Here is a 12346-nt window from a genome sequence, read left to right on the forward strand (position 1 = left end):
TTGCCGTAACCTGCGTACCATTACATGGTGATGAGAATATTATAAGGCACTAAGGGTATATTTCTGCAACGATTGTTTTATACTTTGTCATATAAGAAAAGGAGTTGGTGGGTGCGATACTTCGTTGAGGGACATGGTGTGAATATTCCCGTTTTCATAGACATCTTCCAGCACCCGATCAGGATCTGATCGCAGATAGCTGTAAATTCACGAAGGATATAGATCGATGGTGAAGAGGTTGAAGGGGTATCTATTTCATGTCCAAGGGGCAATGTGATGTTCAGTGTGATTGGCCTATACTATCTACGCATGGGCCGCCTGTTCACAAAGACGGCATTTTTTAGCTCACCACTACGCTACCAGTATGCTAAAATGGGTCATGATCACCCTGATGTTACATCTCTCAGCTTTCAATCACAACTTCAATGTGATAGAAATGGTCAGTATAAATACTGCAATAACGAATCAGATAGGCGATAATGCCATCTCTCAGCTCCCGCTCTACTCACAAATTGCGGAATTGGCGATGATCGCTACCACAATAGGGATGTTCATCTCTCAGTTCCCTGCTGTGGTGTGTGCAAACATAGTTAGTGATTCTAAATTCCAACTTAATATCCAAGTATAGCTGAAAGTGTCTGATGCCCATGATCCAGATCCCTGTATAACCATGATGTCATATATCAAATGGCAGATGACAGAACCTCACCTGATGTCCTTTGCAAATAGGAGTACTCCTTTGCACTACACAAGAGCAAAACATATGAACCCACTACAGTCCTGTTCAGACTTGGAGGTCTCGCACTTCACGAACGGCATAAATACGCAAATGACCATATGTTGAATTAGTACCTTCCCCGAGTATCCCTTGGAAAGCTGTCTAACCACCGAAGGAGGGACAGCTCTTCGGCTGACCTAGGATACGGACAACCGCGGAATCGACTGATGAATCCTTGTCCTTTCGTACATACATCCAGGCCTGTCTACCCATTCCCCCCTTATCATACCGCATTTTACAATACGTGATCCATTTACATCTTTACTGCTTTTACATGTGGGGGGTTCTAGGCGAGGGATATTAATACATCCTGAATAATTCGATTATACCATGGCAATGGGTCTGAATAAGCACTAAGCATACCAACACCGGCAGAACTACACCCGAAAGATCGACAGGACTTTGCAGATAAGTGAACCTTGTTTTATTCCACATACATTGAAGTACACGTGGCCCGACGCCCTGGTAGGACAGCACATCAAGCGGAAAAAGAAAAAAGCAAAACGGGTATCTATGCATACACGCGGATCTTAAACGTCAATCATGGCGTCATTCGGACCAGCCAAAAAAGGAAACTCCGACCAACTGCACCCTCATATACCTTTACCGCAAGCCAGGCGCTTAGGCCATGGATGTCTTGCGCGAGATGGTGACCTGACTGGACCGACGGACGGCTGCGTGCCGTTGCCGGTCCGCTTCTAAAGTCTGGGCGAACTTGCTTCGGGCCCGGATCTCAGGTCCCTTCCAATAGAAAATGTAAATGGGGACTGTAACCAGGACGGACAAGCAGCCAAGAATGGTGCTCGCCCATTGTAGATGAAATCGGCCACCGATATTGGTGTACATGGGTGTTGCGTACATGGCTGAGAGTCCGGCGAGCAGATCTCGTGCAAACCCGTTGCCTCCCGTCGCAGACGCAGAGTATTCTCCATACGCGGCAACCATGTAGTCGATGGTAGCCATGTAGATGCCGTAATTAGCAATAGCTATGAGGAACACAAATACTAACGGTACGATCCAGTGGGTGTACTCGGGGCCCATAGAGGTCCAGGCGAATCCAAACAGTCCAATCGTTTCAAGAGGCGCAATGAAGAGCAAAAGTAGAAGGCGTCGCTCAGCGTACCGAGAGGCATTTCCCTCCCGGCGTCGGACCAGGCGTTGACGGTAGATGTCGGGTAGGAAAATACCGTAGGCAAACAAGTAGCCGATCACAATGGCAACGAAGCACAGACCGATTTGGACGGCATTGAACCCCCATTGTGCGAAGACTAAAGAGAACGACTCAATGCAGGTGAAGATGAGCGCATCGGAGAAACCGGAGAGCAAAGATAGAAAGAGCACAATAGGTTCACAGAGGAACATTTCGAAGGGTCGGCGCCAAACGTGTAGGACCTCCTTGATGTTGAGTCGTGAGGGCTTCAGCTCGTTCGGTCCATACACATTAGGATCCTCGCCGGTTTGTCGTCGGCGTTTAGCCTCTCGGTCAAGAAGAATCGTCGATCGAGTTTCACAGACAAGGAAAAAGTGCAGGAGCTGAGTAGCACCGCCAAAGATAAGCTGGATCCAGAAGTTCCACCGCCAGTTCAACCACTGCTGCATCATTCCGCCAAATATCGGTCCAATGGTGGTGCCTCCCACGGAGGACAAGACCACATAAGCGACAGCAAAGCCCTGATCATCCGGCTCCCACATGTCAGCCGTCATCCCAAGAGTCACAGAGCCGCCTGCAGAGCTAATACCACCAAGGCCACGACAGACAACCATCGTTGCGAAGTTAGGAGCAAGAGCACACGGTATCTGCCAGATATTCACGAACAGTAGACTGAGCTGCATTATCGGCCACCGGCCATACTCCTCACTCCATGGGGCCCACAGTTCACAGCCAAAAGCATATGTGACTAAAAAGATCATTTGGCCTACTCGGGCGGCCTGTTCACTGATATTAAAGTGTTCGGAGAGTTGCGGGACGGCGTTGGAGTAAGTGCTGCTGTTGAAGTTCATCGACATTTGCACGACGAAGATGACCGTAAGGATTGTCCATTTTTTGTACCATGGGAAACAGAAGCCCAGCTTCTCGTAGCAGTCGTCTTCGGTAAGTTCTCGTTTCACGGGGCCGTGAAACTTCCCTTGAATTTCACTATCATCATCTGGCTGGGTGGCATGCTCTGCATGCATATTCCCAGGTTGGCTCGTAGAACTGAAAGCCCCCTCCTTTCCTGAAGGCTTCTCTAATAGCTCCTTTGTATCCATGATGAGAAAATTGTTTCTTAGGTGATCCAAAGAAACACTGCCGTTGTGGGATTCATGGAATATATCTCGAACAAGGAACTGGCCAAGACAGCAAGGCCAAATAAAGGTCGGGCGAGGTTATAGTCCTGTACCAGTAATAGAGAGCGCCGGGCAAGAACAAGGAACTGGAAGGTGGGTAGGTTTGGTATGGATGGAGAAGGCCATAACAGGAACAAGGCGAGCGTCTTATATAGTAGAATCACATACTTCAGCCCTGCAGGCCCAACATCGGAGTTGAAGGTGGCCGACTGCACCGCTCTAGGAAAAGCAATGGTGGCACGACGTCATGAACGTCGGAGTATCCGAGGAAACGATTGTAGCGTGTAGCACTAGGCGTAGGGAGGGTGCAGCTCCGATATCGATCGATCGCCGTGGGGCCACGGCCGGGACTCAATGAAAATGCCTGGAACACTCTGGATTAACTTTCATTGCTTCTCTCCACCATTCCTGCGTTGATGAGGGCTAGCCGCACATGGCACACTCAAGTGACACAATGCACTGCGCCTTGTACCCAACGCCTGCAAAGTCTCGCCCTTGAAAAAAGAAAGCAAGAATTTGACAATTTCTATGACAAATGAGCTCGAGTTACACACCATCACCGTCGGCATTACCCCGTGAGATTTTCAGTACCCAAGCCATCGAATACCTTTGATAGAGACGTTGGGTTGTCGCGCCAATCAGCGGCTCGAGCGCTTGTCGGGGTACCCAAAGCGGTAGTCCGGCCACCGACCGCATCCCAAACCGAAGACGTCGTTTGGTCCATCCCATCTTCAACCACCAACCATGACGCCATTCCAGAGGCAAAACCCTTGACAAATCCGGTTTGCATGGGGATATCCACGTTCTTACTGCATGTAACCCTGCAGCATGGCTATCCATGGACAGGCAAAGCGACCTATCGCCTGACATGAACCTGCTATGATTGAACTAGATGGGCATGTTCAACGTTGAGAATGGTAATGCCTGGTGTGAGTAGAATAGAATCACTTCATGGGGCGAGCAAATGGCATCACTTGCTCTAGAACATTGCCCGTTCGAAATCGTGCACCGCCACATTCCTGGGGGGCTACTTCTAGACAACCTACACTCAAGACTCCTTACCGTCGACATTGTGTAGGGTACTTCCTAGCCATTGCTTCATATCCCTTGCTTCTGAGGATGGGGATCGGTAACAGCGCATTTCCGTCGTCGCGTGGCTTCCGGAAAAGAGACCGAGCGAGTGTCATTGACAACCGAACAGCAAGACAACATGTAGCCTGCGATAAAGGGTGTCGGCAGCCAATCGCGTTCAAGTATGTATTCACGATGTCCTCTGACAGGTCAATGACTCTGCCTTTCTAGCATCTTCTTGCCGTTACCACTACATTCATAACGTGATGCATCTGGTAGCACAATAACCACCATGCCGGGATTGCCAAGGTGTTGACCGAGCCGAAAACGTGTCGGGCCGGCATCGGCAGGGCTGCTGCAACAGTTTTCTTACGGAATGTAACCTAATCTTAGTGATGGCGTACAGGCCGTCCAATCATTCGCCCACGGAGATGACAGGAAGTATGAATCGAAAAGCCAACAAAGAGTGCCAAGCGTTTATTTTAACGGAAAATGGTATCACGAACGCCGACGGAAGTATAGCCTAGGGTGAGGCGAACGCAGAGGGACTGAGGTATCCTAGTGTAGCTCGACCATGTAGAGGTCCATACTGTCGGCCGGGCATTCTCACGATAACTAGCCAGGCATCAAAGCATTGTTGATTCGGGGTACCGGATTGATCCCTCGTGGTTATCCGTGGAACATGTGTCATTCATCAATTTAATTGGCCTTGCTTGCATGAGGTGAACAAGACGTTACATTCCTGGAATGTAACCTGGCTGTGTCTGCAGGCATGCAGGGAAAGGAATGAGAAAGGAATGAAGATGGAGAGCAAATGAAAGGAAAGGACCACGCCCTTGCGCAGTCGGCAAGTGTTGCCCCCCGTACCCGGGGGCGCCGAAACATTCCCCATTCGGAAGGGCCAACCCCAAACTATGATCCATCCATCTGCCATCTCGCTCCATATCTACCTACTTTGTACATTCTGCTTGACTCTACAAAACTCGCCCCTTACTGATTCCCCACGCTGTCTTCCGATCAGCCGCACCATCTGGTCCATACTAGCCTCAACATGAAGGTGAAATAAAAATTTTTGCCCTTCAAAAGCCAGATTAAACAGAAATCTTTGGTCCCTAACGCCCCACAGACGGGAGATCGGTTAGAGTATGCCGGGACCCGCAATCTGAACTTCAGCCAGCCTTGCGAAAAGTCAAATGCCGGGTGCTAATAATTGTCTTTTAGAGGTTGATCTAGATCGCAATCCAAACCCACTTCTTCCCACCCCTCTTATCTTGACTCGGATGCCGCTCTGTACGGACACCCCATGACACGCCCACTGCCCACTTGTCATATCGATCCCATAATCTAGACAGGCCGAAACAACCCCTTTGTAATATCTAGCGATGGTTGAATGGGTAAGAATCCATCATGGGATTACAGACTGGTCTAGCCTTGTGCTAAGACCGGCGCGTGATCGATTAGGGTACTCGGTCGACATTGCAGAACAGATTGACAGGATCTCCTAAGTCGTGAGGGCCAGACCGCTTGTAGACCTGCACGAGTTGGGTGAAAATTCAACGGAGTATGTTGATTACGCTCCGGGGAAACGGGCTTTTGCTTTCCGAATCAACAAAGCCAAGCCTTTCTCTCCCAATCTCCACTTGCAGGAGGTTACCCCAGTAGATAAGGCACGACCATAATATTTTGACCGATGCACCACCTATAGACTTCCGTGGAGAGGCGGTAGGCCGCCCATGGGGTCATGGCTTTCGCATACGTCCTCCCACAAAGTGCTCTCAATGACATCATCAAAAACCAGTTGTTCGTTCAGAGGCAACTGAAACCAATCGAAAGCATTTTCCATGGAATCTATGTGGCCGAAAATGTTCATCGATTCTAGTGCTGTGGTTGGCGCTCCTCTTGGTCCCGCGGAAACAGAACTATTACCATCTGCTCCGCGGTCACGCACGGATGGTTTCGTGGCATTCGGCTGGATTGATGCATCCCCCTCACATTCTAAGGATGTAAGAGCCTCTATTGCGCGATTGCTGCCATAGTTCGTTGAGCTCATTTGGCCCAGGAAGCGGATGTTGAGACGGTAAAGGTGCGTTGTCCGTTGCGACAGAGTGGCATCAGCCGAGTCGGCATTCAAAAGATGCACGAGAGATGAAGTTGCCAAGCTATGGACGGCGAATGGGGAAAGATTTTCCTAATTACAGTTCAGTATTCTAGATAGAATTTCATTCTGGGCCAATATTCGTATAACGTAGACCAAAAGAGGGCGGTGGAGTTGATTCGCTAAGTGGTACTTACCAATGGATAGAAGTTTCTATACGCATTAATTATGGATGTTATGCGAATGGCTGAAAAAGTTGCTGATTGGATATGTACCATTTCCGGGCCTTTCAATTCCTCCAAATCATGCAGTGACGGGGCTGTTTTGATGAAAGGACGATGAAGCATGATTTTCAAGTTGTGATATAGCAAGCTGGACATACATTAGCTCCTCATCACCCCTCGTTGTGGTCTCCTAGGATTGTATACTTGAATTGGTACACAGGTGGGCTCAGTTGCTTCGTAGCGGTGGCAGGGAGTCTGAGGTGACTCGGCAAGTTATTGTAGAATTCGGACATGGCGACATGAGTCTTTGTAGCTTTCTCTTCCTTTTTATGTATGCTTAGAGGAGATTCCAGTGCATGACTTGAGGCGTAGTTAGTAAAATCGACGAAAAAGGCCTCTCTGAGTCCGGCCGGGAAAATCCATGAGCACTGTCGATTTCTCGCAGTGATCACTTACATTTCGTCCAGAACAGGTGATACCATGTGCACTAGCTGACAGGCATATTGAAGATTTGACATACTGGAGAATGCCAATTCTGGATCTGACTTGTCAGATACCGACCATAGGCGATACTCGACACTGGGAAGGATTGGGACTGGTCCTGGACGCATGTCACCGTCGCGTAGAGCACTTGGCTGCCCAAGGATTTGGGATATGTGTCTATCGCAGTATTAGCTTGGAGTTCAGGCATAGCGTTGGAGATAATCAGACCTTTCCAGCAGCCAGACACCCCACCATGCAAGTGACCGGGCTTCTAGAACTTCTTGGGAGCCTTGTATCGATCCATCTATTGTAGGTGTTTCGACATGAAGTCCAAGAGTCAGAGAATGTCGAAAAGCAATCCCTAAGATGTGTGAGCCTTCAAATACTGATGTTAGTATATAGGCTTACCAATATACTGCGAAGCAGAGGACAGATTGTCGACTGCTAATTCTCTTAGAGCGATAATAGCTGCTGCCAGGACAATGTCCAGACTGGGATATTCTATTTGCGCGAGTATTTTGCTTTTTGCATGTTTAGCAAGAGCCTCGCCTGATGTTCTCCAGACACTGAGCTGTGCATCACTGGCATATTGGGAGTTGAAGACTAGCATTGCTGCCGATAAGGTTGGGGTGGCATAGATTTTGACTCCGCCGCTGGTCAAATCTTTCTGAAACAGAGGCTCATGGACTAGAACTGGCCAAGTATTTCTCCAGGTCCAAAAGTCGTCTAAAAGCTGGCTTTGTGCATCAGGAGAAAGTAAAAACAGCTCTTCTGATACTGACTCTACATTTTCCAAGATGCCCACCCCGCCAGAGCTTTGCTGTTGTTCGCCAAGCTCCCTAGAGTAGAACAGTCCGTACGCCCCCGAAATCCGGAACTCTCGCCTGAAGCCCGAAAAGCGATGTGATGCAGGCTCTAGACTAGCCGTATTCAAGATTTCCTCGTCACTGCCGAAGCCCAGGAACTCACCTTGTTCTGCACCATTGGGGGCTGCTGCGAGTTGATGTTCTAGGAAAGCAATCCTGGAGTGGAGTGCATGGATATAGCATTTGGTCGGAGGCCTAGGGTCCTTTCAGCGATGAGTTCAGCCAGAGTTTCCGTATCACCAACTTTCGCTTCTCAAGATGATATGTGTATCTACATTCGCGATCTTCTCTTTCACAGACTTGGCAAACGGGCTTCTGCCCATCACACTATACTCGGGGTCAGGGTCACAACCAGCTATCATATGTCTTCAGACTCACGCGACGTTTTTTCTTTCTACATGGTACACAAGCAATAGAGACACGCTGTCTCTTTTGTGTAGCTGGCATTCTCAGAGCAGCGAGATGATGAGGTATTGTGTCGATGTCCATGACAGGATTGACTGAAAATGGACGACCCTGAGACTGTGGGCCCTGAGCGGGGTGGTTTGTCAGCAGCAAGAATGGGCCCGCTCAGTTACAGTTGAAGATCATTGTACCCTTGATTATAAATGACAGTCTGATGAACTACTATCTAGCCCACGTTCCTTTACTAGATACGTCATCAGCTTCGTCGAGGCTGACTATAGTCAACGCGCAAAGAAAAGAAATATTGATTGGTGGCAAAAAAGGACATGAATAATTACTGACTTATTCCGTACGTGTGATCTACTAACATGCTATAACTGTTGCCTAAGGACTTTTTTCAGGTCGAAGACCCAGTAGGGCATTGTTTCTTCTAGACCAGGTGTATTCTTTATACCTTAACCCTGGACTGCTCCAATTGATGAATAATTAATAAAAATAACAACAATAATAATGAAAGGAGACTTGTGCATTTCATTCTCATTACGATATTTGTAAACTACCATAACGACTGTCATGCCTTTTATGCTTGATTGTCTCCGTCGTTCCGTGCATTCCATTCCCGGTCAAAGCGAGTAAGGGCTCTCTGCGCGGTTGGCACACAGTCAAGCGCTTTGATCGTAGTTCTCTCAGGACAGCTGACCATATACCATACCGCCTCAGCCAGATCCTCCGGTACGAGGGGTTCATACCCGTAGAAAAACTCATCCATCGCGTTCTGATCATACTTAACGCGCTGAAGATGAAAGTGACTGACCACGCAACCTGGTCGGAGGACTGAGACACGAATGTTGGATCCAGCTGTTTCCATCCGCAAACTGTTGGTAAATGCCTCAAGACAGGCTTTATTTGCGTGATATACAGCTTCCCCATCAAACGGAGGGCATTCAAGCCCGGTAACCGACGAGACGTTTATGATAGTGCCGCGTTTTCTGGACCACATACTCTGGTTCAGAACGCTGTGAGTCATGTACATCACTCCCGTAATATTCGTGCCATTCATTTGCTCTATCATCTCAATCGGTAGTTCCCAGAATCTCCCCGGTGCACCAAGAGCGAGCCCAGCCTTTGGCGAGGATCAGTTTTCACATCCCATATCTCGAGGCCCGAAAGGAAGCTTACATTGTTTATCAAAACCTCGATGTCTCCTAACGCGGATACAATAAGTTCCACAGCCGCGTTGACCTCCGCATGGCTTTGGATGTCAACGCTGTAGGCGCGAACCTTGATATTGGGGCATTTGCTTTCGATTCGAGCCTTCACAGCTTCTAGCTTCGGCTGATTCCGAGTCAGACTTTCCTGTGGAACCAACGTTAATGAGATACATACCCCGCTTCTTGCTAATAGAGCGACATTCATTCCATTCTCTGCTAGGGTCATAGCAATAGCTTCACCGATGCCCATGGAGGCGCCGGTCTTAGGATAGCATCATTAGCAAAGAAAGGAAACTACGCGGAACAGAGGACTCACAATAACTGCCGTGCGACCTTTTAGGTACGACTCCATTTTTTTCGTGGTCGATTAATATGGAAGTTCACAATTTCTGTCCAAGAGATGTTACAGTCAGTACTGAGGTCTTGTGATAAATATACAAGGGGGGTCAATCGCATTTGGTGGGGTTGGCGGGTAATGCCTTTCCGAAGTGGAGAACTCCCGACTTGGCCAACTCTGGTTATGATATCAGCGTAGATTTAGGCTGAGTATATACTTAATTTCAAGGGCTCAAAGACGTATAAACCAACCTTCGTTTGTAATTACGTTTTGACCTTCGCAAATATTGGAATCTTATACTGTTGACACCAGAGTTCCTTTTTACAACAGAAACTGAACCGCAACATGGCAAATATCAGATCATTTACTGTAAGTTATTTCATGGCTGGCGTGGTGAATCATACTGAGCACATAAATATTCAAGGTCCATATTTCCGACACTCTCCTTGAGGAAGTTGAAACGAAGCTCAGGGTCGCCCGTCTCGATGAGCGCATGGGTGAAGTGGAATGGAACGACCTAGAGACTGGGCATGCCGAATTCAAGCAACTTGTAGAATTCTGGCGGGATGAGTATGACTGTAGAAAATTCGAAGGTTTCCTGAATACGTTTCATCATTACAAGACGGCGATACAAGTTCCTGGTTTTGAGGCATTGGACATTCATTTTCTGCATCACCCATCGTCACGGGCGGATGCAATTCCTTTACTGTTCATTCATGGATGGTATAGTAGCATACTCCTTGATTTCATTCAACGTGCTAATGTGGACGTATTAGGCCAGGGTCCTTTCTGGAATCACTGAAGATCATACCATTGCTCACGGAGCCCCCAGAAGGACAGCAGGCGTTCCACGTCGTTGCACCATCTTTACCCTGATATGGTTTCAGCGACTTTTCTCGGCAGAGCGGGTTTGGTTTGGAGCAATATGCCGATTGCTTTGCTCGACTAATGGCGACACTACGTTACGATAAGTTTGTTTGTCAGGTAAGCTCTGATGTTTCTTAATCGTTTCACCGCCACTGGACTAAGGGATCGTTTAGGGTGGCGACTGGGGTTCGTCTATTGTTCGATACATGGCATTGGGCCATCCAGAGATGGTGCTGGGGATCCATATAAACATGTTCCTAGCACTTCCGCCCAGTCCAGAAAGCTCGACTGAGAAGTTCCAGCGGTACCAGAGGATGGATTATGATACGCAAGAGCTAGAGAACTTGGAGAGGACAAGATGGTTTGCGCATAATGAAGTGAGTGGTACTAAGCAGATGACTAACTGCTCTTTGCATCTGACTGAAGCCATCCACAGCGCGGGTATCAGCGGGTTCAAGAGACAAAGAACGTGACGCTTGGTTACGCATTACATGACTCCCCCGTCGGTATGCTGGCTTGGCTAGTGGGCAAACTGAAGGCATGGACCCACGACTACCCTTGGACAAAAGAAGAACTCATTCATTGGACATTCATACACTATCAGGGAAGTCCGAGTGCAGCAATGCAGATTTACAAAGAGGCAGAGGCAGTTTTGAATGAAGACAGAAACAGTATGCTAGGCAGATATATATCCCAGCCTGTGGGTTGTTCAGTTTTTCCAAAGGAGGTACGTCGGCTGCTTTTGAAGTTCCGTGACATGGACTGAGAGTTCATTCATTGTAATAGCTGTGGTTATACCCCCGCGACTGGATGGGCGAGACTTGCAACATTCAATTTTGGAAGCAACATAGATCTGGGGGACATTTTATTGCGTGGGAACGACCAGAGGTATTGGTGGCGGATGTTGCAGAATTCTTCGACAAGGAAGGACCGGTATTTAAGAACGGTGGAAGCCATGGTGGAGGGAATATGACGGTTTCAATAGAGCAAGCAGGTGGCCACAACACTCGGGCGGATGATGGAATAAGATGAGTGCCTCATGACGTATTCTGCTCTACAATTTTGGATACGGCTTTGTCGTGCCCCTCTACCGTATGCGCAGGGTATAGGACACACAACCTGCACAAACTATGACCTCGAATATGTGGAATTGAGATGCCGGACGGGGACTGTCAATTGTATATCTACAATCCACGTCAAGTAGCATGGGTTCTCCCAAAATGGCACCTATCTCCTCCATTAGTCCTCACTCATTCGAAAAGCCGAGGTGTGGTTATAGAGACCGATATACTACCGAGCACTACTGCCGGTCTACCCGCAAAGCATTGTTAGTAGAGTGCTACTCGAGCATTTGACTCATGTGGCAAGTTGACTAGTCGAAGTATTACAAATCCTAGGTGGAATGTTGGGAGGCCCTCGTTCCGAGAAGAAGGAGAACTTAGTGGCCCTAAGCATGAAAAGATTTCTGAGGGCTCATGTGATGTGCGTTGATAATTAGTACCCTAGATATATGTAGATCGAACATTGAGCTTACTACGATAGGTATGAAACGTAGGATGAGACTGTAGTTTATCATATACGACTTGACATTTTCTTCGTAGGCACTCGTGATATTATAATGATGTATAAGCGTTGAGGACCCAGCTCTCGAAAGTACATATTAGTACTGGCCGACAGGGGT

The 12346-nt window shown here is 48.1% G+C and overlaps 5 protein-coding genes across 5 annotated transcripts; 2 read left to right on the plus strand and 3 right to left on the minus strand.

Moving 5' to 3' along the window:
- Nucleotides 1-1399: 1399 nt before the first annotated feature.
- On the minus strand, nucleotides 1400-3028 carry AKAW2_70078A (uncharacterized protein; the record flags this gene model as incomplete). Its single annotated transcript, XM_041682619.1, has 1 exon — nucleotides 1400-3028. One exon carries the CDS (start codon nucleotides 3026-3028, stop codon nucleotides 1400-1402), a length of 1629 nt encoding a protein of 542 aa, XP_041546962.1.
- Nucleotides 3029-5876: 2848 nt separating this feature from the next.
- AKAW2_70079A (uncharacterized protein) lies at nucleotides 5877-8334 on the minus strand (the record flags this gene model as incomplete). The annotated part of the gene is made up of 8 exons (XM_041682620.1): nucleotides 5877-6365; nucleotides 6470-6644; nucleotides 6701-6856; nucleotides 6953-7156; nucleotides 7208-7340; nucleotides 7388-8040; nucleotides 8090-8172; nucleotides 8224-8334. The coding sequence occupies 8 exons, from the start codon at nucleotides 8332-8334 to the stop codon at nucleotides 5877-5879; spliced, it is 2004 nt and encodes a 667-aa protein (XP_041546963.1).
- Nucleotides 8335-8830: 496 nt separating this feature from the next.
- Nucleotides 8831-9711, minus strand: AKAW2_70080A (SDR family oxidoreductase; the record flags this gene model as incomplete). The annotated part of the gene is made up of 3 exons (XM_041682621.1): nucleotides 8831-9373; nucleotides 9430-9585; nucleotides 9637-9711. The coding sequence occupies 3 exons, from the start codon at nucleotides 9709-9711 to the stop codon at nucleotides 8831-8833; spliced, it is 774 nt and encodes a 257-aa protein (XP_041546964.1).
- Nucleotides 9712-10143: 432 nt separating this feature from the next.
- On the plus strand, nucleotides 10144-10674 carry AKAW2_70081S (epoxide hydrolase family protein; the record flags this gene model as incomplete). The annotated part of the gene is made up of 3 exons (XM_041682623.1): nucleotides 10144-10167; nucleotides 10223-10521; nucleotides 10575-10674. 3 exons carry the CDS (start codon nucleotides 10144-10146, stop codon nucleotides 10672-10674), a joined length of 423 nt encoding a protein of 140 aa, XP_041546965.1.
- Nucleotides 10675-10871: 197 nt separating this feature from the next.
- On the plus strand, nucleotides 10872-11692 carry AKAW2_70082S (uncharacterized protein; the record flags this gene model as incomplete). Its single annotated transcript, XM_041682624.1, has 4 exons — nucleotides 10872-11042; nucleotides 11102-11392; nucleotides 11452-11598; nucleotides 11651-11692. 4 exons carry the CDS (start codon nucleotides 10872-10874, stop codon nucleotides 11690-11692), a joined length of 651 nt encoding a protein of 216 aa, XP_041546966.1.
- Between the last annotated feature and the right edge of the window lie 654 nt (nucleotides 11693-12346).

Source organism: Aspergillus luchuensis, chromosome 7 (genome assembly GCF_016861625.1).
Source record: "Aspergillus luchuensis IFO 4308 DNA, chromosome 7, nearly complete sequence".
Classification (NCBI taxonomy): Eukaryota; Fungi; Ascomycota; class Eurotiomycetes; order Eurotiales; family Aspergillaceae; genus Aspergillus; species Aspergillus luchuensis.